The sequence below is a fragment of the Geotrypetes seraphini genome, chromosome 10 (assembly GCF_902459505.1).
Source record: "Geotrypetes seraphini chromosome 10, aGeoSer1.1, whole genome shotgun sequence".
NCBI classification, from domain to species: Eukaryota; Metazoa; Chordata; class Amphibia; order Gymnophiona; family Dermophiidae; genus Geotrypetes; species Geotrypetes seraphini.
Window position 1 is genome coordinate 22,676,380 of NC_047093.1, and position 27,497 is coordinate 22,703,876.

At 43.3% G+C, this 27,497-nt stretch overlaps 1 protein-coding gene across 1 annotated transcript in view; it reads right to left on the bottom strand.

Moving 5' to 3' along the window:
- STXBP4 (syntaxin binding protein 4) overlaps positions 1-27,497 on the bottom strand; it is a 177,529-nt gene that overhangs the window by 23,393 nt on the left and 126,639 nt on the right. The window contains 1 exon segment of the mRNA XM_033961059.1: positions 19,846-19,979. Coding sequence (XP_033816950.1) covers positions 19,846-19,979 — 134 coding nt within the window.

Genomic DNA, 27,497 nt, shown 5'->3' on the forward strand with positions numbered 1-27,497 from the left:
AATTTGTACTTGAGGCTAAAATGACTTGCCCTAGATCACAGGGAGCTGCAGTGGCATTTGAACCCCGGTTCCCCTGGTTGTCAGTCTGCTACTCTCACCGTTAGGTTTCTCCTGTACTCAGCTGATGGGATAGTGCTCTTTTGATTTAGATACGGTCATTTTGTGCACCGTTCTGCAAATGTAGAAAAAAATAATAATAATAATAATAACTTTATTTTTCTATACCGTCATAGTCAGACGACTTCTAGGTGGTTCAATATCGAAAGAAGGCTGGACATTCAGCGAATTACAGAAGCATAAGGGGAAAGTTACAGAAGAAGGGGTGGGGGGGGGGGAGTGGAGGGAAAAGTAAGAGGGGTTGAAAGTGAGAGGGGTAGGAATTGCCTGATGCAAAGGGGGCAAAGCGTAGGTCTGTTTAGGTGATGAATTTGTCAAACAGAGCGGTTTTGATAGATTTTCGGAAAGCGTTGTAGGTCTGTTTGGTTTTATTTATGTAGTTTCCCAGCCAGGATTGTTGTCTGTTAGCTTGGAACTGGGAACTGATGAAAGATTTTCTTTTTAAAGGAAACTTGTAAGTGGCACTGGTTAAAGCTATACATAATGAGTGCTATTACTAAGCATGTGCGCTTTTGAATAAGTGCCCACCATAGATGTCTGTGGTTTTGCAGCAGTCATGAATAACTGAAAGTCCTCCAGAGGCTTCAAGTGTTCACGGACTCACAGGGTGATTATACTTAACGGCCTCATGGAACTATGTTAACAGCACTGAGCTAATGAGTGGCCTGAAGAATACTGCATGACTGTTATTTATCATAACTCAAGAAAACCTATTTTTTTAAAATAAGGACCGTCTTTCCTTCCACTCTCAGATTTTCTAAACAGAACCTATAAATTGTCTAGGTTTGGCAGCTCTAGCCATGGTGCGCCCTCACCTGGAGTACTGCGTCCAGCACTGGTCGCCGTACATGAAGAAGGACACAATACTACTCAAAAGGGTCCAGAGAAGAGCGACTAAGATGGTTAAGGGGCTGGAGGAGTTGTCGTACAGTGAGAGATTAGAGAAACTGGGCCTTTTCTCCCTCGAACAGAGGAGATTGAGAGGGGACATGATCGAAACTTCAAGGTACTGAAGGGAATAGACTTAGTAGATAAGGATAGGTTGTTCACCCTCTCCAAGGTAGGGAGAACGAGAGGGCACTCTCTAAAACTGAAAGGGGATAGATTCCGTACGAACATAAGGAAGTTCTTTACCCAGAGAGTGGTGGAAAACTGGAACATTCTTCCGGAGTCTGTCATAGGGGAAACACCCTCCAGGGATTCAAGACAAAGTTAGACAAGTTCCTGTTGAACCAGAACATACACAAGTAGGGCTAGTCTCAGTTAGGGCACTGGCCTTTGCCCAGAGGGCTGCCGCATGAGCGGACTGCTGGGCACAATGGACCACTGGTCTGATCCAGCAGCGGCAATTCTTAAGTTCTTATCTAAAAATGTATGCAATTCATTAATAGATTTAAAAAAAAAAAAAAAAAATGACGTCCAACACTTTAGCAATTCTGTACAAGCACAAAAGTTCACAGCTGAGGACCACCATTTAAAACCGATTTTGAACTTTTAAAAACAATTTGAGTAATTGCAGACGATTTGGATGTGTTAGTATGCAACATGAAACATCTGTACTGATTTTAGCATGTCCCAGTCTACTGAGTAACACAGAGACACCTTTTGGTCTAAAGAGGTTAAAAAACACAAATTACCTGTACTACATTTTTTTTTTTAAATGCAGACACATAGGGTCCCTTTTACAAAGCTGTGGTAGCAAGTCTTGGCGCAGCATAGGCAATGCAGTTCAGAGGAACTGAATGGACTGCGTTGCATTTGTTGTGTGGGAATCGCTACCGCGGCTTTGTAAAAGGGGCCCTTACCTCCTTACTTACGAGGGTAAATCAAACAGTAAAGGCAAAACACATTTAACAGCTTTAAGAGAAGTAACTTTGAGCAATTGAACCATATCACTTTTCCACATAGTCCCCATGGAAGATGACAAATTTGTTGTATCGTTTCAACTAGCTTCTGCATTCCTGCAGAGAAGTTTTTCGGCTGCTCCCGAAGCCAGGTGAGCACTGTTTCCTTTACTTCATCATGCTTTGTCTTTTGCTCTCCAGGCCTTCTTTGCATAATGTGAGACTACTTTTATAAATTAGGTATTATACACATTCATCTTTGAGCCCATATGATGTCTGAAATTAGCTTAACAAAGCACAGTTAGAAAAACAGGCCACCAATCCAATAGCAATCTTAAGTATATGATAGATTAAGAATATGACAGAGAACTCCAACAGGGTGGCAGTGAAACTGCCTTTCTGATGCTGTGTTTCAAATATATATTCTAGTGCAATAGGTGTGTCACAAAAAAAAAAAATGGAACAGCCTCCCCACAGACAGAAGATTAGAACCAAACTACAGTACCTGAGTTTCATTAGAAAATTGAAAGCATTTCTCTACAAAAGCCACCTATCAGCGGGAAGATCCTTACAAACTTCCCAGAGCTACCAAGCTCATACCGCCATAAACTTATCGCATCGACTGTCCTGCATAATTCTCATGTCGTTCTTTGTCTGGTGATTCCCGCAATGTCTTCTTTGTAAGCTTCCCTTGCCGTATTGGCTCTTGTTTGTAAGCTCTCTTCTTCATTGTAATCCATTACTGCAACTCTTCTGTAAGCTCCCCCATGGTTGTATGGGCTCTTGTATAATTGTAAATCACCTTGAACCTTTATAGGCACAGAGTGATCCACAAACCCTAGATTAGATTAGATTCTGGACAAGCGGGTTATATCCCAGTGCTTGCGAGCTTTACAGAAGGAATCCACTCTGGATTTTTGAATCCCTCTTACTTCACAGAAGACTTTGCTGCCCCCTAAAGTTTTTTCCTTCTGCATGCGAGCCGGAAGGAGTGTTTCTGATCTGTCTTGCTTATTTCTTTATTTTTGGTAATTTTATTACCATATTTTCTTCATCTTTTGCCCTTCTCTGTACCTTTTCTAATTCTACGATATATTTTTTGAGATACGGTGACCAGAACTGCACACAGTACTCGAGGTACGGCCATACCATAGAGCATACAAGGGCATTATAACATTTTCATCTTTGTTTTCAATTCCTTTCCTGATAATTCCTAACATTCTACTTCCTTCCTTAGCAGCCGCCGCACATTGAGCTGAGGGTTTCAATGTATCCTCAACAATGACACCTAAATCTTTTTCCTGGGCAGTGACTCCTAACGCAGAACCTAGCATCATATAGCTATAGTTCGGGTTCCTCTTTCCCAAATGCATAACAGTAAATTAAACCAAAATCCCAAGAAGCCACACCTTGCATGTAGTAACACCAAATAGAAAGATCCATTTCCTTCTATATTGTGTAAAACAAAGATCAAACATGGCAGGAATAGAGTTATAGGAGTGCAACTGCCCCCTCACTAGAGAGAACCCTAAGCCTGATGGAAGCTGAAGAAAGCACAGCCTAGTACTGGGCTTTGTGGTCCCCAGTTTTGTCTAATACCAGCTCTGGCAGGATCTAAATTTCAAATCTTATATATTCTAATCCCTTCTTTCTCAAGGTCCAGTGATTATAGAAGATCTGGATTGCTTTGCTCTTATGGAATGACTTTTGATCACGAGGTGTTAGCATGCAAGGGGTATTCAGAATAATAATGATAACTTTATTTTTATATACCGCCATACCATAAACAGTTCTAAGTGGTTTACAAGGGAAGCTTTACAGAAGGAATCCAGACAGCGACTTTACAGAGAACTTTCGAATTTACATTGGCATGTTAAGTTTAGTCAGGTTTATCTGGAAGTGTATTGGAAGTACATCAGGTTGAAGTGGGGTCAGAAAAATTTGTCAAAGAGATAGGTTTTTATTGACTTTCTAAACGTCTGGTACGAAAGTGCATTTTAGATGAAGTTGGTTAAACATTTGTTCCATTTGCCTGCTTGGAATGATAGTGTTCTATCGAGGTATCTCTTGTAGGTGCAGCCCTTTATGGATGGAAAAGTGAACAAGTAGGTACTGCGTGTATTAGTTGTGCCTGGGAATTCGAATTGGTGAGACAGATAGGTTGGGGATGAACCTGTCATGGTTTTGAAGCAAAGGCAAGCAAACTTAAAAATAACCCTTGCTTCCACAGGCAGCCAGTGTAGTTTTTTGTAATATGGGCTTGCGGCCATAAATGAGACGGACTACAGCATTTTGGACGACTCTCAGTCATTTGATGTTTTTTTTTGAGAGATCCCAAGTATATAATATTGCAGTAGTCTAAGGTACTTAAGATCAGGGATTGAACCAGCAATCGAAAGGAAAAGAAATCGAAGTATTGTTTAATGGTACGAAGTTTCCATAGAGCACAGGTGTCAAAGTCAGTCCTTGAGGGCCGGAATCCAGTCGGGTTTTCAGGATTTCCCCAATGAATATGCATGAGATCGCTTTGCATGCACTGCTTTCAATGCATATTCATTGGGGAAATCCTGAAAACCCGACTGGATTCCGGCCCTCGAGGAGGGACTTTGACACCCCTGCCATAGAGTGAGAAAGCATTTTTTGACTTGAGCATTAGTGTGATCTTCAAACGTCAGGCTTCGGTCCAGGGTGACACCAAGGATTTTGGTTGTGGGATTAATTGGGTAGCCTGATCCATTTAATCTCAAGAAGGTGTTCACGATCTTGTTATTGGGACTTGCCAAGAAAATCTTGGTTTTTTTGGGATTCAGTTTTAGTTTGGAGTGCATAGTCCAATGTTCAACCTTGGTATGGACGGATGAGATGAGTTGTTCTGTCTCTTGGGTCAATGAGGTTATGTGAAAAATAATTGTTATATCATCTGCTATGCTTACGATTTTAGTTTTAAATCGGATAACATATTTCCCAGTGATGCCATGTAGATATTGAAGAGTGAGGGGGAGAGTGGGGAGCCCTGTGGTACTCTGCAGGGATTGGACCAAGCTTGAGAGTAGGTTTCTTCGTTGTAGATCTGGTAAGTACGTTTTTTTAGGAAACCCGTGAACCAATTTAGTACCTGTCCAGAAATGCCGATGGAATCAAGGCACCTAAGTAGGAGATCATGATCGACAAGGTCAAAGGCACTGCTCAAGTCGAACTGCAGTACCAGTGCGCTTTTTCCCCTGGGAAAACAAATGGAAAAGATGGTCAGTCACAGAGGCCAAAAATGTTTCGGTGCTGTAATTTGTTTGGAAGCCAGATTGAGAATCATATAGGATGTTGAACTTCTCTAAGTATTTTGTGAGGTCGATGTTAACCAGACCTTCCATTAGTTTAAGCAAGAATGGTATGTTGGCAATGGGTCTGTAGTTGGCCATCAAGGAAATGGACTCCTTTGGGTTTTTGATAATAGGAGTCACGAGGATATGCCCAAGATCCTACTCTACTCAGGTCTAAAAAGGCTTGGGCAACTTTCCAGCACTGATGCATCCAGGAAAATGAGGAGCTGTTCTCTGCTCCTGTCTCTATGGTGTTAGCGTTCCTCCATGCTGGCCTTGACAAGGGACTTATGGTGGCATCCCTTTGAGTCCAAGTAGCAGAACTCTCTTGTTTTAGGGTTCGAGACCACAGATCTATGCTGGCGTCTCATCCAGACACAGCCAGATTCCTAAAGGGAGAACTGTGTACCAGGCCCCTGGTAAAACCTCCATTCCCTTCCTGGGATTGTAACATGGTTTTGCAGGGGATTAGCCAAGCTCCATATGAGCTGCTAAAGGAAGTATCCTTGATGGATCTGACATTCAAAACAATTTTTTCTGGTGGCCATTACCTCAGCAAAAAGGGTCTTGGAGTTACAGGCTTTTTCTTGCAGAGAGCCTTTCCTTAAATTTACTGAAGCTGGAGTCTCTTTACGCACTGTTCCTTCCTTTCTGCCAAAGGTGGTTTCAGTGATCCATGTCAATCAGGAAGTCAGATTGCCAGCGGTCCAATCAACAGGTTCTAAGAAAAAGGACCAGATTCTGAAGAAGTTGGATGTTAAGAGGGTGCTTCTCCAATATCTCGAGGTCACCAACATATTCAGGCTATCTGACCATCTGTTTGTGCTGACAAATCCAGCTGACGTGGTGCACTGGGTTCCAAGGCCACAATTGCCAAATGGATCCATAGGGCCATTTAGTCTGCATATATTATTCATAGGAAACGGTCCCTTGTTTCCATAAAAGTGCATTTGACAAGCAGTGTGGCTTCATTCTGGGCAGAAGCTCGGGTGGTCTCCCTCAAGGAGACTTGTAGAGTGGTGACTTGGTCCACTCTACATACATTTGCCAGGTTTTACAGAATGGATGAGGCAGAAAGGGAGGATTCTGCCTCTAGGTCCTCAATGCTAAGAGCCAGCACAGTGGTCCTGCTCTAGATTTCTAGGACTGCTTTTGTACGTCCCGCTCGTCCAGAATGACACACCTATTACACTAGAAAAAGAGATTAGGTTCTTACCTTGTGTCAATCTGGACCCCACCCTATCATTCATTTCCTATGCCTGTCTACTATCTCATTCAGAATGTTCTTATGAACATTCTTATGATATTCTGGATGCCAGTCAGACCTTAAGGGTATGAAGAACAGTCTATTGATAGGACACTTTAGGGTATTATGTGAGCTCCATTAATGTTTCTGTTTGGCATGATTGTTTTGCAATTTGATGTTTAACAGGTTTTGTTATAATTTCAGAGCAGAACAGACTTGTTCTTCAGGGAGTTTCCCCATACCCCTCCTTCACTTCTGTTTCTAGAAAGGGCTATTGTCTGCTTTGGAACTAACTGTAGAGGGCAGCAGAAAAATCCGGAGTGGTTTCCTTCTTCAAGGCTCACAAGCACTGGGATATAATCTGCTTGTCCAGAATGACACACCTATCTTCTAAAAAAGATATTAGCAAGGTAAGAACCTAATCTCTTTTTTAAGATTGCTATTGGATTGGTGGACTGTTTTTCAACCTGCACTTTATGAAACTAATTTCAGACATCGCATAATAAATGTGCATTTTCCCCAATGCAGGCAGTTGCTGAAAAGTGGCCGTGTCAGGTTTATGATTATTTATGATTTTGCAATAATAAACTATGAATTGCTGCTGTCTGTCCTCATTCTGACTGGTGTCTGTTCTTGGATTCACTGCCTTGGTAGCGACGCCTCTCTCTCGTCACCAGTAATTTTATAAAGTTGTTTTCGTGTGTACATGGCCACATGCATGCATAAGTGCACTGTTAAAAAAATGATGACTGAAGTAAAAGTATGCACGATGACACGATAGTGTGGTCTTTGCCAGTAGGTGGGTGCAGGGATGGAAGCTACAAGTATTCATGAAGTTAAAAAAGTTTGTTAAGTATTTGTGATCTTTATAAGTAAACATTTACACTTGCACTCAAACATTTCTTACTATGAAGTTTATTTACAAGTTGTCTATGTGAACCTATGTTAAAGGCTGGAAATCAGATCCAGCGCTCTCCCTTGATTCTGGTCACCCAGTCAAAGAAATTAATCAGATTTGTACGACAAGACCTACCTTTAATAAAACCAGAAACCTATTTTTTGTATCTGCATCGGGCCTATATTTCTCGGGCTGGGGGGGCTCATATGGGCCTCTGGGAGGGAGCAGTTTGTACTAAATGTAATCGTTTCTTAGGTCCCCTTACTCACCATTTTTTGGAATGTCCTTCTTCCGACTTATGGCTGCAAGTTCTTCCATTTTTGGAGCGCATTCTTCAACAAGATGTGTCATGGTCTTATGGTTTCTTGCTCTTGGGAGATCAACGTGATTTGATTGAGGGAGGGCTTACGCTTCCCCAGCACAGGGTTCTTTACATGGCTGTCTTGGTGGTAAAAAAGCTCTTGTTGCAGCATTGGATGGCTGACTCAGTGGCCTCTTTTCCGCAGTGGCTTGCTCGTTTTGCTGAGGTGGGGCGGTATGAGCTTCAACGCATCCCTAGGTCTGGGACTCTGGTCCTCCGCTGCTATCAAGCCTTGTGGGAAACGGGTGTTAACTGTTTGTTCCGGCTTGGAGCCGGTGGATACGGAGTCCCTATCCTGATATATCTTCTTGGTGGGGCTGTTGCTCTCTTTTGCTCTTTTTGTTTTTGCTTTTCCACAGAGTGGCTGCACTGGTGTGTGTGCGGGTGTGAGTATTTGGGTGGTTGGCTGTCTGGAGGTAAGCTTGTGGAGTGTTTGTTGTCTGTTAGTTGGGATTTGATGCTGCGTGCTTGAGGTATGGTGAGTTTGATTGGGGGATTTGATATTTCAAAATGTCAATTGTGATGGGCATACTCCCATTGGGTTCTTGTACGGTACACTTTTTGCTGTTATAGTTTTCAAGTGCTGTTTTTCTGGCTGATCTGTTTTTATGCTTACTCTGCTCCTGGTTGTATGTTCCCTTTGAAATTATTAATAAAGATAATTGAAAAAAAAAAAAAGAAGTGTTCCAGTTAATTTACTTACCGGACTAACGAGCCTGTAGTTCCGTCTCCTTCTTATGTCCACTTTTATGGAGAAACAGCGCATCCAACTTTCTCTAGGACTCCAGAACTACTGCGACTTTGGAGGGTGCCAGGTCAAAAGCGCGCCGGGACAAAGGCGCGAGCAGACAACTGAGCGCAGCGCGGAGGCGCGCGCAGAAGAAAAAGACTGTTTTTAGGGGCTACGACGGGGTGTGTGGGGGGAGCCCCCCCCTTTACTTAATACAGATCGCGCCGCGTTTATGGGGGGTTTGTAACCCCCCACATTTTACTGAAAACTTAACTTTGTCCCTGTTTTTAGGGAAAAAGTTACGTTTTCACTAAAATGTGGGGGGTTACAACCCCCCAAAACCCCCCACAACGCCGCCGTGATATGTATTAAGTAAAGTGGGGGGGGGGGGCTCCCCAACAAAACCCCCCGTCGCAGCCCCTAAAAACAGTCTTTTTCTTCGGCGCGCACCTCCGTCTTGCGCTCAGTTGTCGGCGCGCGCCTTTGTCTTCCGCGTTACTGTCTATGAACCCTTTGGAGAAGTATTGAAAAGGTCAGCCAGCGGAGGGCCAGAGATTTCCTAAGTTAGTATCCTTGAATGTGTGCCATCTGGCCCCATCGTTTTGTCCACCTTTAGCTAGCACCTCACAAATACAGTCCTCTGAAAATTGATCATGACCTACAATACCCTCTATTCTCTCAGAGGCTGACGAGCAGAGTAAGGGGTTTAGGAGCTTTAAGAACATCTCTGCCCAAGGATAGCTCTGTTGAGGGCTCTAGAATCTTCACCAGGATGATGCAGAAGGCCATACAGAGAGCTTCAAGAGATGGCCACAAATATATGTTAGCCCCCCTAAATAGTTATCATCTATAGGCCTATTTGTTGACCTTTCTTTCTACACCTCACAATGGACCAACATAGCAACTGAATGAACTAGGTCTGATGCAAGTATATAGTCCTCTAGTTTCATCCCATTGCTACTGCTTTTACTCAATAATGTTGAACAAGTCAACTAACCCCCACCAGTGCTCAGCGGCTTCATGTACTTTCCTTAATGTCAAACATAACTCTTCATCTAGATATTCACAATGAAGAACTATCAATCTTTGTCAGCTCTTAATAGCGCGGTGCTGTTTTTATTGATGCTTCTTTATATATAGTACACAAAATAAAGATGTTTATGTCTAATGAAGTACAATCCTCTTTGGATTAGACTGTTCTTGTTTGTAAGAAATGCTGCTGCAAGGTTTTTTTTTCATTAGCATGCTTGCATCTTTCACGTGCAATCAGCCCAGGCCAGCAACATCATTTGCTTGCAGTAAATTGAGCAAAAGTGTGATATATTTTCTCAAGGGAATGCTACCGATGCTGCATTCTTTTGTGACCTAGTTTTTACTCAAAACAGTTTACTCTCAAAAGATTATATTTCGGTTACTTTGCTTTTTGCTGAATTACAGAAAGTGAAAATCTTGCTATGATTTATTACATGTCTGCAGCTGAACAAGTCACTGGAGAACATTTCAGGTGAACATGAATGAGGTCAATTATCACTTCTTGCATTCTGCAGAAAATAAGAGTGTGATGAGCTGCTCTCATTTGCATAGAACTTGATGTTCCATGAAGTTGATAATAAGAGATTGTTATTCTAACAGGAAGTACATATTAGTGCTATAAAATGCTGCCAAATAAAGTTTTCAAGCCATACTTCAATAAGCAGAGGGAAGTGGGATGTTTTGGATTATAGCCTTGCTGTTTTTGCTGACTGTGTGAATTGTTGGAAAGCCTGATGCTAACACATGGAGAGGGACCAGATTGTTAGATTTACTGACATTCTTTCAAAGAGGAAGATAAGTCCTGAAATGGCCTATTAGTGGGGATGGTGGACTGGAGGCCAATATATTAACAAATTTTAGGCTTGCCCTGGTCTGATATAGAGAGAAGTAGGTATGTGTTGTTTTGTTCCTTGCCTAGCGAGAATAGGTGTGTTACAAATAAAATAAGATTAAATAAATAGAAGGATCAGATAAAAGACATTTGAGAGGACAGGAGAACTAATTGCTAAACCTTCTACTGTGTATGTAAACTTGTAACCCATACTGGGCTCTTCTGGGAGGATGGGCTAGAAATCCGACTAAATAAATAAATAGTGTTGAACTGCTTATGAGTTGTAGTGTGCTCAGATAACAAGAGTGGAAGAATCTCAACTGGACAGACTAGGTGGGCAAAACTGGTCTTTTTCTGCTTTTGGTCTGCTCTTGCTTCTACTGCCTTGGTTTTTGCAGATCTTCACCTCTTCTGTTTGTTTTCTTCCTGTGATACTAGCAGCCATAAGGGACTGTAGTAAATTTAATGCATTGGCATGTTTGACATAGTTTTATTGGTGGGAGCTACAATTAGGAAGCTCCTTAGGGTATAGTACTTTCTGGGGGATGTCCCGATTGTTGCCAAAGCACAGTTACTTACCGTAACAAGTGTTATCCAGAGACAGCAGGCAGATATTCTCACGTATGGGTGACGTCACCGACGGAGCCATGGTACGGACCACTTTAAAAGTGCATCGCCACTTTAAGACTTTAGAAAGTTTACGATAGCCCAACCCATGCATGTGCGAGTGTCTTCCCGCTCGACGTGGTCGCGCGGTCCCTCAGTTAAGATAAGCCAGCTAAGAAGCCAATCCGGGGATGAGGGTGGGTTGTGAGACTATGTGCCTGTTGTCCCTATTATGTTAATTAACTGTGCTTTATCCCAGGACAAGGAGGCAGCATATTCTCACGTATGGGTGTTCTCCAAGCTAACAGAAATGGGATGGTGGGAGTGTTAGCCTTTAAGAAAATAAATTTTGTAATACAGATTGGCGTAAGCGCCCATCCCGTCTGGAGAATGACTCCAGACAGTAGTGAGAAGTGAAGGTATGAACTGAGGATCAGTTGGCAGCTTTGCAGATTTCCTCAATAGGAGTAGATCTCAGGAAAGCCACAGAAGCTGCCATAGCTCTAATTTTGTGGGCTGTAACACGACTCTCCAGTGCCAGTCCAGTCTGAGCATAACAGAACGAGATGCAGGCAGCCAGCCAGTTGGAAATCGTTCTTTTGGAAACAGAATGCCCCAACTTGTTGGGATCACACGAGATGAACAGTTGGGGAGAGGTTCGATGAGGCCAAAGCCCGTTACAGTCCAAAATATGTAGAGCGGTTTCTCCCACATGAGAATGAGGCTTAGGAAATACACTGGCAGAACAATCGATTGATTGAGATGAAATTAGAACCACCTTGTCATGATGAAAAACTGTGAAGGGTCGATCTGGTACTAAGGCTTGTAACTCACTGACCCTCCTGGCAGAGGTGAGAGCAATAAGGAAGACCACTTTCCAAGTGAGAAACTTGAGATGAGCTGTGGCATTGGTTCAAATGGTGGTTTCATCAAACTGGAAAGGACCACATTAAGGTCCCAGACGACAGGTAGAGGTGATTTGACATTGAAAAGCCCCTTCATGAATCTGGAGACCAAAGGATGAGCAGTAAGAGGCTTTCCCTCAACTGGTACGTGAAAAGCAGTAATAGCACTGAGATGGACTCGTATGGATGTAGATTTAAGCCCAGAGTCTGACAGGGAAAGAAGATAATCCAACACCAACTCCACTGCCAAGAAGTGGGATCGTAATGATGAAGGAGACACCAGGAAGAAAACCTAGTCCACTTTTGTTGGTAACATTGTTGAGTGGCTGCTTTCCTGGAGGCATCAATAAAGTGACATACAGGCTGAGAGAGATGTAATTCAGAAGAACTCAGGCCAAGAGAAACCAAGCTGTCAGGTGCAAGGAGTGCAGGTTAGGATGTAAAGGGACTCTTGATTCTGAGTAAGCAGAGTAGGAAATATTGGAAGAGGTATGGGCTCCCTGGAGCTGAGTTGAAGTAGAAGGGAGAACCAATGTTGCCTGGGCCACCGTGGAGCAATGAAAATCATGGTGGCTGCTTCTCTCTTGAGTTTGAACAGAGCTCTCAATATGAGAGGGATTGGAGGGAATGCATATAGAAACAGGCCTGTCCAATCCAGGAGAAAGGCTTCGGTTTCCAGACGGAGAGGAGAGTAAAGCCGGGAGTAAAACTGGGGCAAATGGTGATTGTGAGGGGCCACAAACAAGTCCACTTGTGGAGTGCCCCATTGAGCAAGATGGACTGGAGAATTGTAGAGTTTAGAGACCATTCGTGAGGCTGAATAATCCTGCTGAGGCTGTCTGCTAGGGAATTCTTCTCCCCTTGAATAAAGACAGCCTTCAAGAACAGGTTGTGAGCCGTTGGCCAAGTCCAGAATTTTTGGGCTTCCTGGCATAACAGGAGAGAGCCCGTGCCTCCTTGCTTGTTTATGCAGTATATTGTTACTTGATTGTCCATGTGAAGGAGAAAGACTTGAGGGCAGAGGAGATGATGAAAAACCTTGAGGGCATAAAACATCGCTCTGAGTTCCAGGAGATTGATGTGAAATTTCTGTTCCCTGGCAGTCCAAAGACCCTGAGTCTGCAGGTCGTCCCTATGAGCCCCCCAGGCATAAGGAGATGCATCTGTCGTAATAACCTTGTGATGAGGGGGTAAATGGAAAAGGAGACCTCTGGATAGATTGGAGGAGGTTATCCACCATTGAAGCGACTGCAGAAAAGATGATGTCACAGATATATGTTGTGAGAGACGATCTGTTGCTTGAGTCCACTGAGGAGTGTGAAGATGCAGCCTTGCCAGTGGTGTTACATGGACAGTGGAAGCCATGTGGCCTAGAAGAACCATCATGTGTCTGGCAGAGATTGATTGAAGAGGATGCAGTTGCTCACACAGACGTATGAGAGCTTGAAGATGATCTGGAGGAAGAAAGGTTCTTCTTTTTGAAAGAAAGAACGATAAAACAAGAAACAAATTATGACAAAAAAGTCACAATCTGCGAGAGTGGTAAGGCAAGCAAAGAAAATTAAACTTCAACAGAAGCTGAAGTGCGTCTTACTAGCTCCGTGGAAATTAGAAAACTGAGGGACCGTGCGACCACGTTGGGTGGGAAGGCACTCGCGCATGTGCAGTTTGGGCTATCGCAAACTTTCTAAAGTCTTAAAGTGGCGATGCACTTTTAAAGTGGTCCATATTGGGGCTCCTTCGGTGACGTCACTCAAATGTGAGAATATTCTGCCTGCTTGTCCTGGGATAAACCGGTTTGACCAGTTTAGTGATCGATTGGATTTCCCGATACACAAAACTGCCCACTGCGTGGTTTTCCCCTTGATCATCCATTTTCCGATCCGATCCATGCACTAACATCGCTTGGCTATTTAGCATCGGGTTTTACCGATCGTAAAACCCGATTGCTCTAGACCTGTCGGTAACTGTGCTACCGACTGGTCTATCTGTTGTTTTTTTAAATTTTTTTTTCTAATGGCACAGATATTTTTCGTATGTCCCATAAAAAAAAAATAATAATCCTCCACCGCCGGCCCTCCCCAACGACCCCAGACAAACCTATGTCCCCCTCACAAATGTGGCGACCCCCCCAAACCTAAAACAAATGGCAGGAGGGATGCCATGAAGGACCCCCCCAAAAATATGTTTTTTCTCAAAATTGTAAAATCCTTCCCTTTATCTTTTTATTACTGTAGATCTTATTGTAAACCGAGTCGAGCTCTTTTTGTTTGGAGATGACATGGTCTATAAATTTAAGGTTTAGTTTAGAATGACCACTTCCTCCTGCCATCCTGACTGACCCTCCCCACCCCACGGCAAAATGGCAGGAGGGATGCTCACTCCCTCTTGCCACCGGATGACCCCTCCCTCTCCTCCATACCTTTTGTTGGGGAGCAGGAGGGGGAGCCTAAGGCCCTGATCGGCGCATTCAAGCCAATCAGGGACTTCTTTAGGCCCCTCCCCATACATCACATGATGCATCAGGGTGGGTCCTAAGGCCCCGTGTCGTAGTTGGAGGGAGGAGGAGCAGGAAGTGTTCTCAGTACCTCCTGCTCCCAACTTTTAAGAGATATGCTTATTGCTGGTTGTTTTGTTTTTTCCTCCCCTTCGTTCCTCCCTACTTCCTCCTTTCTCTTTAAATATTGTAGTTCTTCCCTTTATACTTGTGTTGCAGTACTAATATGTGGATTTCTTGTCTCCTGTCCATTTGATTATGTAGTCTTTTATGTTTCCCTATTTTACTTTTGTAAACCGCCTTGAAGTCTGACTAGGCGGTATAACAAATTTGTAATAATCTTGAAACTAGAGGGGGGTGTGTCTCCAGTGGCAGGAGGGAGTGGGCATCCCTCCTGCCATTTTTTCGGGTGGGGAGGAAGGGAGTTCCTTCGTGGCAGGAGGGAGTAAGCATCCCTCCTGCCTTTTTTTGGATGGGGAGAGAGGGAGTTCCTTTGTGGCAGGAGGCAGTGGGCATCCCTCCTGCCTTTTTTTCAGGTGGGGAGGGAGAGAGTTCCTTCGTGGCAGGAGGGAGTGGGCATCCCTCCTGCCTTTTTCTCGGGTGGGGAGGGAGGGAGTTCCTTCGTGGCAGGAGGGAGTGGGCATCTCTCCTGCCATTTTGCTGCAGGTCAAGGGGAGGGGGGTTGAACAGTGGCTTGGGGTGCCAGCGCAGGGTGGGAGGGCATGGCAAGGGGGGCTTTTCTTTAATGGCACAAGTTATGTTTAAACACACGCACAACATCTGTGCCATTAAAAAAAAACAAAACAAAACCAGAAGCCCTAATAGCAGTGACAGGAAGCTGCTTTCCCTGTTACCGCTGTTAGGGCTTTGTACATGTGTCAATCGCTCACTGAGTGATTGAATTGGTCACATTTGCGTGCAAATGATTTGCACCTCCGTGCAAATCATTTGCATGCAAACTTGTTTGTGCATCATTCACTGTTGGGGAATCGGCCAACAGAGATTCAGTTGTTAATACCGACTGACTTTTGGGCATCTATGAGCTCAAAACAATGAATTCAGTAGATAGGACTTAAAGTTGCCTTTTTTTAAAGTGTTCATCAAAATACAGTGCTTATGAGATAGAGAAATTATGGGCTACAGCTAGTTTAGAAATAAAGGCTGTACATTCATACAACCACAGCTTAAAACAATCTCCACCACTAGTTGCTTTCTTTGATCCATATATATATCTGAAATGATGAACTAGAAATCAACAGCAATGAAATCTGTTATCCATTAGTTAATTTATTGAGTGCAACTGTGCCTGACTCAGTCATTTGAGACGCAATGCTTAAAGACCAAGCTATTTCTCTGCCAAAAACACACATTACTGATACTTTGAAATGTAGGACAGATTACAAAATATTTCTCATTTACTTTTCACAAAGTAAAACATGACTGGTAGAGATTAAACTGAATGTAAATAAAAGCTCTCATAATCTTGCAGAATGAATTTGGTTGGCTGGCGCACGGAGGGGGACATTTTCAGTAAGGAGCCTATCTGCAAAGGTACACTGCTCTCAAAAGGTCGCCTGGAACAGAGCAACTTTCATACATAAGCTGCTCTTGTAGACTGAATTTGAAAGCTGGCTTGTGATCCATATTAACACAGCACAATACACATAAAGCAAAGGAAATCAAAATATATTGATGCCAGTTCCAGAATGTGCTCATTACAGCTCTTTCATAGCTTTTTCTCGTGACTGTGTCACAGGGATTCAAGAAAAGGTTGGATAAGTTCCTACTGGAACAGAACAGACGCAGGTAAGGCTAGACTTCAAATAGGGCACTGGTCTTTGACCTAAGGGCTGCCGCAAGAGTGGACTGCTGGGTCTGACTCAGCAGCGGCAAATCTTATGTTCTTAATAACACTGCAGTTGATAGAACAAGATGACCTAGCCTATCCAGTCTGCACAGCTATTCTAAGCCAGAGGCTTATAGAGTATTGCTCCTTATTCATATTGTTTTGTTGTCTTCTTCACTGGTTCTCTACCACCCCTGACAAAGCAGCATGCCAAGATATCACATCTAAACCAAGGAAATGCAATCGGTTTAGAAGTGAAGATTCAGGAAGTTGTTGAACTTGATGTTTCATCCAGCATGGGGGGTTCTCTGAAGAAGCCTGTCGGCGAAACGCGTTAGGACCCACCTGTACCTGCTGTAGCAAGTTGGCTTCCTAAACACTCACAGTTAAGTTTGGCCTATTTTGAGGATCATAGTTTTCACTTAAGCTTTAGACATTTTAAATGGACATTTAATAGAAAAAAGAAGAAAAATAGTACAAAAAGACATTCACCAAAATTTAAATACCATTTGAGGATGGTGCAATGATAGACTCTTTGACAGTCCTTACAGGGGTTGTTGCCCTGCCCTAGTCACTTTCTTACCATATATTGGTTCTGAGCACCTTTGAGGTTTAAAGGCATTTTCATTTTGTTTTTTGTTCCCTTTTTGTTAGTTCACAGTCCTTTGGGAACTTTCTCTGTTTGAATTTCACTCAGTTGTTATATTGGACATCTAAACCAAGACCATCAAAGCTTCTTTCCCTTATCTCGCCACAAAACCCTGTAGCAATCCAAGCACAATTAAGTGTGGTCGCTGCCTGATTACCCATTGCCCAGTTTTGAAAAGGCTAATCAGACAAAAATAAGCTTTCAAGATTTTCCGGAATGCCAAGAAATTAAACGAATGGAATGTGGAATTGAATTCCATAATAAAGGTCCAGCCACCTGATACATTCGGGATCAATTTACAACTTTAGTGACCGAATGAAATGGGGGAACAACCAAGAGGTCTCTAACTTGTGATCTCAAAGGACGACCAGGTACATATGTCTGGAATAAAGAGGCAATCACCTTAGGCAACAAGTCACGAACAGATGATCTCGGGGCTCAAGGGTCTCTCGTACGAAGAAAGACTAAACAAATTGCAGCTCTACACTCTAGAGGAGCGCAGGGAGAGGGGGGACATGATTGAGACATTTAAATACATCATGGGACGTGTCGAAGTGGAAGAAGACATCTTCTTTCTCAAGGGACCCTCGGTCACAAGGGGGCATCCGTTCAAACTCAGAGGAGGGAAATTTAATAGTGACATAAGGAAGTATTTCTTCACAGAAAGGGTTGTAGATCACTGGAACAAGCTTCCAGAGCAGGTGATCAAGGCCACCAGCGTTATTGACTTTAAGAATAAATGGGATGCCCTAGTAGGATCCTTACGAGAGTCGAGTTAAGGAACTAGGTCATTAGTACTCAGACTTAATGGGGTGGGTCAGTAGAGTGGGCAGACTTGATGAGCTATAGCCCTTTTCTGCCGTCATGTTTCTATGTTTCTATGTTTCTATGATATCCAAATGAATAAAATCCAATGCAATCCAACCAGTATATTTATAAACTGCCTTCCCAAACCAACCATGAACTTACTAGCCAGTTGGTTTCTGATGATTTCTGCCCCATTAATACCAACCTAGCTACATCATGATCTGCTGCCATGATTTGACTCCTCAGTCTATTCTTACCAAACATGGCCGGATGGAAAGTGTATGTGTACTTTCAGACAGCTGAGCATCTGTTTACCTGCATACAGATGACTTTTGTGGATTAACTCTACTTTTTTTTTTACCTAAACTTAAGTATGAGTAAATAAACTTTTTGAGAAAGCAGTGTTAGCTTTGATGCAAAACACATTATACTTGTTTTCTGCACATAAATGCTTTTTATTATAAAAGTCTCCAACTATAAGCCTGGCTAGATGTGTTACCAGCAAAAGAATGTGTTAGCAGCAAAAGAACTAAGCGTTCATCTGCCTACTTAAAGGATATTTGGCTTTATCCTAGAGATTCAGGCCTAGATGCACTAAAGCCAGCGATCATCGCTAAACCTGTTTTAACAGCTTCAGCGACGACTGCATTTGTTGACCTGATGCAGAAAATGGCTCACTGCCTGGTTTTCTGCACGATCACTCATTCTTCAATCCAACCATGCAAATTAAGCTAATTAATATTAAACTGCCTTGTAAACTAGTAGAGCGATTGATGCTCTAACATAGGTTCCTGATGCAGTAAAAAAAAGTGATCGCTTTTAGCGATCCAAAAAAAAAAAAAAATGACTGGTTACCTGTCTAACCTTTTTTTTTTGAATGGGCGCAGATTCTATGCATGTTACACATACATATGCCCCATTAGAAAAAAAAGTAAAAGAGCACCCACCCCCCGGCTAATGATGGCCCTCTCCAACGAACTGGCACCAGGAAACAACCCCCCCTCCCATGCCAGCAAAAACGGCTAGAATGCCCCTCCTGCCATGGCAGAAGGGATGCCCACTCCCTCCTGCCATGTAACTCCTCCCATGGCAGCAAAATAGCAGGAGGGATGCCCACTCCCTCCTGCCACTGGAGGTAACCTGAAACCCCACCTCCGAATCCCCTTTGTACCTTTTCAGAGAAGTTGGAGCAGGAGGGAAGATCAGTCCATTCCGCTCGTAGGCCTAGTCCAAATTGGAAGCCTTTTCCTTCCCAGTGCATCATGTGATGCATGGGGAGGGTCATAAGGCCCTGATTGGGAGAGTCTTAAGGCGTTTGAGCCAATCAGGGCCTCTCCCTCTGTATCCCAGGATACAAGAGGGAGAGGAGTATAAGGCCCTGAGTGGGCATATCTCCTGCCTTTTTTTTGGAAGGGGAACGGGGTGGGTAGGGGATGTTTGGGGGGGGCCTGGTGCAGGGTTGGGCCTTTGATGTCAGGAGGGAGTGGGCATTCCTCCTGCCATTTTGATGTCGTGGAGGGGGGGTCGGCATGGCAGGAGGGAGTGGGCATCCTTCCTGCCATTTTTATCTCACATGGGGGGGGGGGGGCACGAATGACAGGAGGGAATGGCCATCCCTCCTGCCGATCTTTGCTAGCAGGTGGGGGGGAGGGGGAAATTCCCAATGTCACATTTGTCGGGGGTCATTGAGGAAGGCTGTCATGAGTGGGGGAGCTTTTTTTACTTTTTTAAAAACGGGGCAGATATTGTTTGTGTGTAACACGCACAGAATATGTGCCCATTAAAAAGAAAAAAAAAAAGATTTCCTGCTCTAAACATCTGAGTGGCAGGAGGCTTTCCTCTGCCTCTCAGCTGTTCAGGTTTCCCCTGCCGGCTCTGCGCATGTGTGAGAGTCATTCTCACAGCGATCAATCAGATGGCAGAGTTGGGGATTATGACGAACATTTGGGTGAATCATTTGCATTCAAACCTTTTAGTGCATCAATATCTCTTTCTGAATTGGCCAAAAAATCAGATTGGAGCTGACCCACACAGTCTCTTAGTGCATCTAGGCCTCAGTCCCATTCCCATGACCACATTTCAAACTTCCACCTCACATAAACACAAGTTAATACTACTCTCTAGAAAAGAGAATAGAAAAATCTGGATCAGAACTTACAATCTACTTCCAAAATGGACCGGACTGATTTTGCAAGGTCTTTTGCTTCTGCTGAAAGAGCTGCTGTTATGTTTCGATCATTCCTTCCCAGTCCAGTGAGGAGAGATTGAGAAGAAGACATGGACCTTCTATCACTGAAAGAGAAGTAAAAGAAGATGTCTCCATTTCTTCAGTTCAATACTAATACGTTACAATATTCTGAATATTCTGAATGGAAAATGTAAAAATGGTTAAAGAAGGCTAAGAAAGCAAACAGAATGTTAGGAATTATTAGGAAAGGAATGGTAAACAAAGATGAAAATAATATAACGCCTTTAAATTGCTCCATGGTGCAGCCACACCTTGAATAATGTGTGCAATTCTGGTCACCATATCTCAAAAAGATATAACAGAATTAGAAAAGAGAATTAGAGGTTAACAAAAATGATAAAAGGAATGGACCACTTTCCTATGAGGAAAGGCTAAAGCAGCTAGGATCTTCAGCCTGGAGAAGAGACGGCTCAGGAGTGATATGATATAGGTTTAAAAAATACTGAGTGGAGTAGAATGGATAGATGTGAATTGCTTAAATACTCTTTCTAAAAATACTAGGACTAGGGAGCCTGCAAGGAAGCTACTAAGTAGTAAATTTAAAACAAATTGGAGAAAATATTTCTTCTCTCAATGTGTAATTAAACTCTAGAATTTGTTGCTGGGGAATGTGGTGAAAGCGGTTAGCTTAGCAGGGTTTAAAAAAGGTTTGGATAATTTCCAAAACAGACATCTATAAACCATTATCAAGATGGACTTCGGGAAATCCACTGTTTATTTTTGGAATAAGTAGCATAAAATCTGTTTAATTCCTTGGGATCTTGCCAGGTACTTGCTTTCTGGGTTGGCCACTGTTGGAAACAGGATTCTGAGCTTGAAGGACCTTTAGTCTGTCCTAGTATGGTAAGTTATGTTCTTATTTTTGAATAGCTTAGGAGACTTGTCTTAATTCATGGAACTCTGCAAAAAGAATTTAGTACTGCCCTTCAATTATGGTTCAATCTGAACTTAAAAAAAACATTTAGAAGTTCCATAAATATGTATAAACAACTAAGATACTTTGCAATGGTTATTTAATTACTATGTAAAAATACACTCTGGCCCGCTCAGAGGCACTATACGTATTCCTAGATTACCACAGTATGCAAATAGATCTCATGCGTATTCATTTGGAAAATCCTGAAAACCAGACCTGGTGAGGGCCGAAATTGGACACCCCTAAACTATTGTTTCAACAATACTACAGTTGATGGACTTTTACCAGATGGAGCCGTTAAGTTGTGGAACTGATGATCTGAGAGATATTAGATGGGGTATCAGTGATTGAGGAGCAAGAGAATCCTAAGCAGAAGTTTACTATAAGTTGTGATAATTTATTAATACCATATTTTTTCGCTCCATAAGACGCACCCACCTGTAGAGGAGGAAAATCCAAGAAAAAAAATTCTGAACCAAATGGTGTGCCCTGTACCCTGTCCCCCCTCTGGTGGTCTAGTGGTAGGCACATCTAGTGGTGGGCACGTGTAATGGCAGCCAACCAGCTCCTAGCCCCCAGCCTGCCCCAAGGCAGCCAGCCCCAAGCCAGCCAGTTAGTCCCAAGACAGTCCCAAGGCAGCCAGCCAACCAGGCAACCCAACCCAAGCCAGCCCCCAGCCAACCCCAAGCCAGCCAGTCAGTCCCAAGCCAGCCTGCCTCAAGGTAGCCAGCCAGCCAACCCGCCCCAAGGCGGGCCAGCCAACCAGCCAACCCACCCCAAGCCAGTCAGCCAGCTATCCCCAAGACAGACAGTCAACCCCAAGCCAGCCAGCCCCAAGGCCATAGTAGGCACCCCCTGGTACCTTTTTTCCCCATCCCAGTGGTCCAGCGTACTTTCCGCACTCCTGCCTCGGTTCCCCTGCTCTCTTCCAGCAGGGGCACAGCAGTGCACGAGGCAGGTGCGCGCTTTTTGCGTGCCTGCTTGGTCCCTCGCTGCACTCGCGGGACGATAACTGACAGGCAGCCATTTGGAGTGCAGCGCAGGACCAAGCAGGCATGCGAAAAGCACGTGCCTGCCTCGTGCACCGCTGTCGGAAGAGAGCAGGGGAACCGAGGCAGGAGCGCGGACTGCCAGGATGGGAAAAAAAGGTACGGGTTTGTTTTTTTTTTTTTTTTACATTCACTCCTTAAGAATTTCCACTTCCTTTTTGGGGGAGGAAAAAGTGTATCTTATGGAGCGAAAAATAAGGTAATTGTAAATTGCTGCAGCACTAATGTAGACTGTGGTATATTTATTTATTTATTTATTTATTTAAAACACTTATTTTTTTTTTTTTGCAAGAAATTTTATTGAAAGTTTTGTCAAATATACAAAGGGAAAGACTGATATATATCAATATCATAAACAGGAGACTATAAATCAACAATAACAAGTAATCTGATCACAACGTAAGGAAATAGAGTAAATGAGCATAGAATGCAGTATCAAAATAGTTGAACAATAATTCAATAATAAATGAGGAAAGAACAGGTAGGGAGAGGAGAAGAAGAAAAAGAAAAAGGGGGAAAGGAAGAGGAAAAAAAGGGAGAGGGGAAGAAAGAAGTCATAATAAACTATGGGAAGTAGAGAGATAGATCCCCCAGAGGTCAAAGGGATGAGAAAAGTGGAGAAAAAGAGAGAGGAAGAATGAGAGGGAGAGAAAGAAAGAAAGACACTGTTAAAACACTTATAACCCACATATCCAGCATCTATGCGGGTAACAGCAATACATGAATAATTAAAACAAAACTCAACAAATCACACTAAATATAGCATACAATTTACAACCTGAAACCTGTGCCTTAGAAATAAGGCTGAATAACTAACAAATTACACATTGCCCAGTTTTGAAAAGGCCAATCAGACAAAAATAAGCTTTCAAGATTTTCCGGAGTGCCAAGAAATTAAACGAATGGAATGTGGAATTTAATTCCATAATAAAGGTCCAGCCACCTGAAACATTCGGGATCAATTTACAACTTTAGTGACCGAATGAAATGGGGGAACAACCAAGAGGTCTCTAACTTCTGATCTCAAAGGACGACCATGTACATATGTCTGGAATAAAGAGGCAATCACCTTAGGCAACAAGTCACGAACAGATATCCAAATGAATAAAATCCAACCCAACCAGTATATTTATAAACTGCCTTCCCAAACCAACCATGAACTGTTCAAGGAGGTATACATGAAAAAAGGAAAACATCTTTATATGCCCTTTTCAAGGCACAAATATCTTCATCGTTCTTCTGTATGAATGCCTCCTCGAGCTGACTACAACTTTCTTGCACTGGTACTGAATTTTAATCCAACCCATTATAAATCATACGCATTGACACCCTCCAAACAAACAAACAAACAATATAGAGTGGTAGTGACCAAGTTAGTGACCAGGTCCTCTACTTTAGTTCAAGGGAACAACTTTAAAGTAGGTACCGTATTTTTTGCTCCATAAGACACACCTGACCATAAGATGCACCCTAAATTTAGAGGAGGAAAACAAGAAAAAAAAACATTCTGAACCAAATTCTCCCTGCTAGGCTCTGTACTCAACCCCACACTCCTTGCCAAGCTCTGAACCCTTTCCCCCCTCCCTGCCAGGCTCTGTACCCCCTCTGGTGGTCTAGTGGTAGGCCGGGACAGGGCACAAGGCAGGCAGGGACAGGGCAAAAGGCAGGCAGGCCTAGTGGTTGGCATGCAGGTAGGGACAGGGCAGGCAGGCCTAGTGGCTGGCAGGCAGAGGCAGGGCACAGGGGAGGCAGGGCTAATAGCTAGCAAGCAGGGCACAGGGCAGGCAGGGTCAGGGCAGGTAAGGTTAGTGGCTGGCAGACAGGGCACCCCACCCTGAGGGAGGCTGGCAGGGCTAGTAGCTGGCAGACAGGGCACAGGGCAGGCAGGGTTAGTAGCTGGCAAGCAGGGCATAGGGCAGGCAGGGCAATTATCTGGCAGGCAGGCAGGGACAGGGCAGGTAGGGCTAGTGGCTGGCAGACAGGGCCCCCCACCCCGAAGCAAGCAAACAGGCAGGCAGGCCCCGGTACCTTTTTATAAATTCTGCCATCCAGCACTGTATGGCAGGAGCTTTCAGCGCTCCTGCCCTTCCCTATTGTGAGAACTGGTGGCAGCCATTCATGGAGCAGAGCGGGACCAGGCAGAAACGCGAAAAGCTCACGCCTGCCTCGTGCTCCCCTCTGACGCTGCCGCGAGAGTTCAGGAGTCAGCGGAGGGAAGGGCAGGAGTGCTGAAAGCTCCTGCCATACAGCACTGGAAAGACAGATTTTTTTTTTTATATGGTATGGGGGTACAGGGGGGGTATTCGCTCCATAAGATGCACCCTTATTTCCACCCACATTTTTTTTGGGGAAAAAGTGAGTCTTATGGAGCAAAAAATACGGTACCTTACGTTTGCAACATGACCTTCCATAGAGCTGAATTAAATGTACTCAGATGGAGAGAAAAAGATGTGAACAGACAGCATGTAGATGGTTGTTATGGAAACCACATCACTTATTTTGAATGTTTTGCTTGTTTGGCATCTGAATGAAAATTACATCAAAATTAAAAATTGGGGAAGCGGGAATACAAATGATAAAAATAGAAAACTTAATAAAATATAAATCAACTGGAATGCTGATGTACTTGAAAATAATGAGAAAATTCATTTTGAAGCATCCCTCAAGAAGTGAAAAACGAATAGCACAGGTAAGCTGCATACCACAGCTATCCTCAAATTCACAATTCATTTTCCAGTTTTCATGTGTTGCCCATAATGTACTAAATCACTATGGGGCTTATAATCAAAACTTAAACATGTCTAAAAACCCTAAAAGACAGGTCGTCCAAGTGCCGATAATCCAAACCAACTTTCTGGACGTACCAGGGACTTTTCTGAATGTCGCTGTGCGCCCAGAGTTGAAAGGGGCATATCTGGAGGAGTGGTTAAGGTAGTATTTGGGCAGAATGTGGGCTTAGTCGTCGTGCAGGACTAATCGAATGTTTCACGAGACTTCCTAGACGAAACTTATACTTTGTGAGTTAGACAATGTAAAAGCAGGTATAAGTGCCAAAAAGATATCCAAAGTGACCAGATAACCACTGCAGAGACAACGTAAAGACCCCCACACACTCCACCAGTGATCACTGACCCCCTCATACTACCATAAATATCAGAATAAAAAAAGCACATACCTGCCTCCAGAACATTAGCACCTGCTATAGGAAAGCCTAGTAGAGCTGCAAACAGCTGTCTTATTAGGCTGGGGTGTGTGCTAGTGAACCATAGAGAGGAGAACCCAGGCCCATAAGCCATTCTAACCACTGCATTCATGGTGGAAAATGTGAGCCCCCCCAAAACCCTACTTTACTGCAATATAGGTGCCACCTGCAGCCATAAGGGCTATTGGGGTTGTAGATAGGTGGGTATAGTGGGTATATAAGGGAGTTCTGGTGAGATGTTTATCTGGCACCCTTTTTGTGAAGTTCACGTAAGATGCCCTAGGCTCTGTTGCCATGTCTGGGTGGCCAGGCCATTACAAGATCGGCCCCTCCCAAGTCTAAATGGTCTTGTTCTGGGCGTTTGGGACTTGGACAAAATTTTGGTCGAAAATGTGGTATATAGATAGATGTACTGGCGATTTGGACGAACAATAGCCTGGATGTCCAGAGAGACAATTAAAAAAAAAAAAAATTCTAGACGTATTTTTCGAGAATGGGCATTTTCCCACTGCCGACTTCGGGCGTCTAGCGCCATATGACCAAATTCAACTTAGATGTTTGTTTTGATTATGCCCCTCCATGCTTGTCATACGTAAGCCACTGCTTGCTCTGGGATCGTTAGCATGGAATGTTGCTACTCTTTGGGATTCTGGAATGTTGCTACTCTTTGAGTTTCTGCCAGGTACTTGTGACCTGGATTGGCTCTTTTGCTTATCCTCTATAATAAAACCTTTCTCTCTCTCTCCCTGGCCGCTTTCTGTCTGTCTGTCTGTCTTTCTTTCTGTCTCTCTCTCTCCTTGGCCGCTGTCTGTCTTTCTTTTTTTCTGCCTGTCTCTCTCTCCTTGTCCGCTGTCTGGTTTTTCTTTCTTTCAATCTCTCTCCCTGGCCCCCTGTCCTTCTGTGTGTGTCTTTCACTCCCACCTACCTGTCTTTCAGTGTGTGTGTCTCTATTTCTGTCAGCCTGTCAATGTCCCGTCTGTTTTTATTTTTTTTTTCTTTCATTCTCTCTCTCTGTCAATTATTGTGCCCCATCCTACCTTTTTTTTTTTTTTTTTTTTTTAAATCACTCGTTGTGCTGGGAAGGGCAACCGGCACACAGTAACCACTGCTGGATTAGGTTAAACCGCCAATCGAAGCAAATCGTCATACACCTCACGCTTTACAGTTTCTCTGCCGGCCACGGAGCTACAGACGTACGGAGCCACGAAAATTGAAGTGTGCATGCGCACTAAGGGTATTATTATATAGAATGTGGGCAAGAAACTATTCATTTAGCACTTTTCTTCAGATTTGTTGGTCTTCCTTCTCTATCTGAAACAGAGTCTCAAAGTATTTTTATCTCACACAAAGTATAGTTGTGAAGCTACTTGTGTGTACATGTATATTAGGAGAAGACAAAGTGCTTCAACTATGTAAGAACATAAAAGTTTATTTTACAAATAATCACATAGAATGAGAGAACAATTATATAAAGCAACTAGTGTGTATTTCATTCTTTTCCTTTCTTGCTGAGGGTGTGACATATATTTCTAATATAGAAAAAACAGCCCCAAAGACTCAACTAGGGATAGATAATACAATGGAACCAGCAGGTTTAAATGGAACTATTGAATGGCAAGCATTTTATTAAGAATTACATTTGCAAAAGTGCCCTTTTGAATCTCAGTAGAGGAATAGTGCTTTATTTCTTAAAATCTTTACAACTTCTTTAATTCCTTTACTTTGGGTGGTCGAAAGAGTGCTGTACCTCCTTAAAAAACTGTTGACATCTCAGATTGGTGCTTTTGAATTGCCGGTTTCTGCTTTAAAAATCGGCATCTTTGTCGAGAACTGGCTCTCTATTTTGGATCTCCTGAAGCAGCGGGGTTTCCCACGAAACAAGTGGCCCTTGTCGAGATTTGATCTGTATTAACAAAAGGACTTTATGAGAGACTAATTGGAGATGGTATGGTTATAGCAAACAAGGATTTTTTGAAGTACACTGAGAGCAAGTTCAGCTGGGAGCTGAGAGCCAAGAGTGAAATGATGCAGTCTGAAAATATTTCAATGTGACACAAATTGTTTGCCTAAGTGCTGGGCATAGAGAGCCAGGAACAAAAGACTCCCTACATGAACTAAAGACTAGTCTCCTGTTTTGTCTATTTTCTTTCTTTCTTTAGTTTTTTATTTAAACTTCATGGGAAATTGTATAATTGGCGACTATAATTGAAAGTAGGTCCAGCTGGGAGTGAAATGCTGTAGTATGGAAGGATTTTAATGTGGCACATATTGCTTCAGTGCTCAGTACGAAGAGGCTTTCTGAAGCCGGAAGAAGGATTTCAGTGTGAAACAGCACAGTTACTTACCGTAACAGGTGTTATCCAGGGACAGCAGGCAGCTATTCTCATATGTGGGT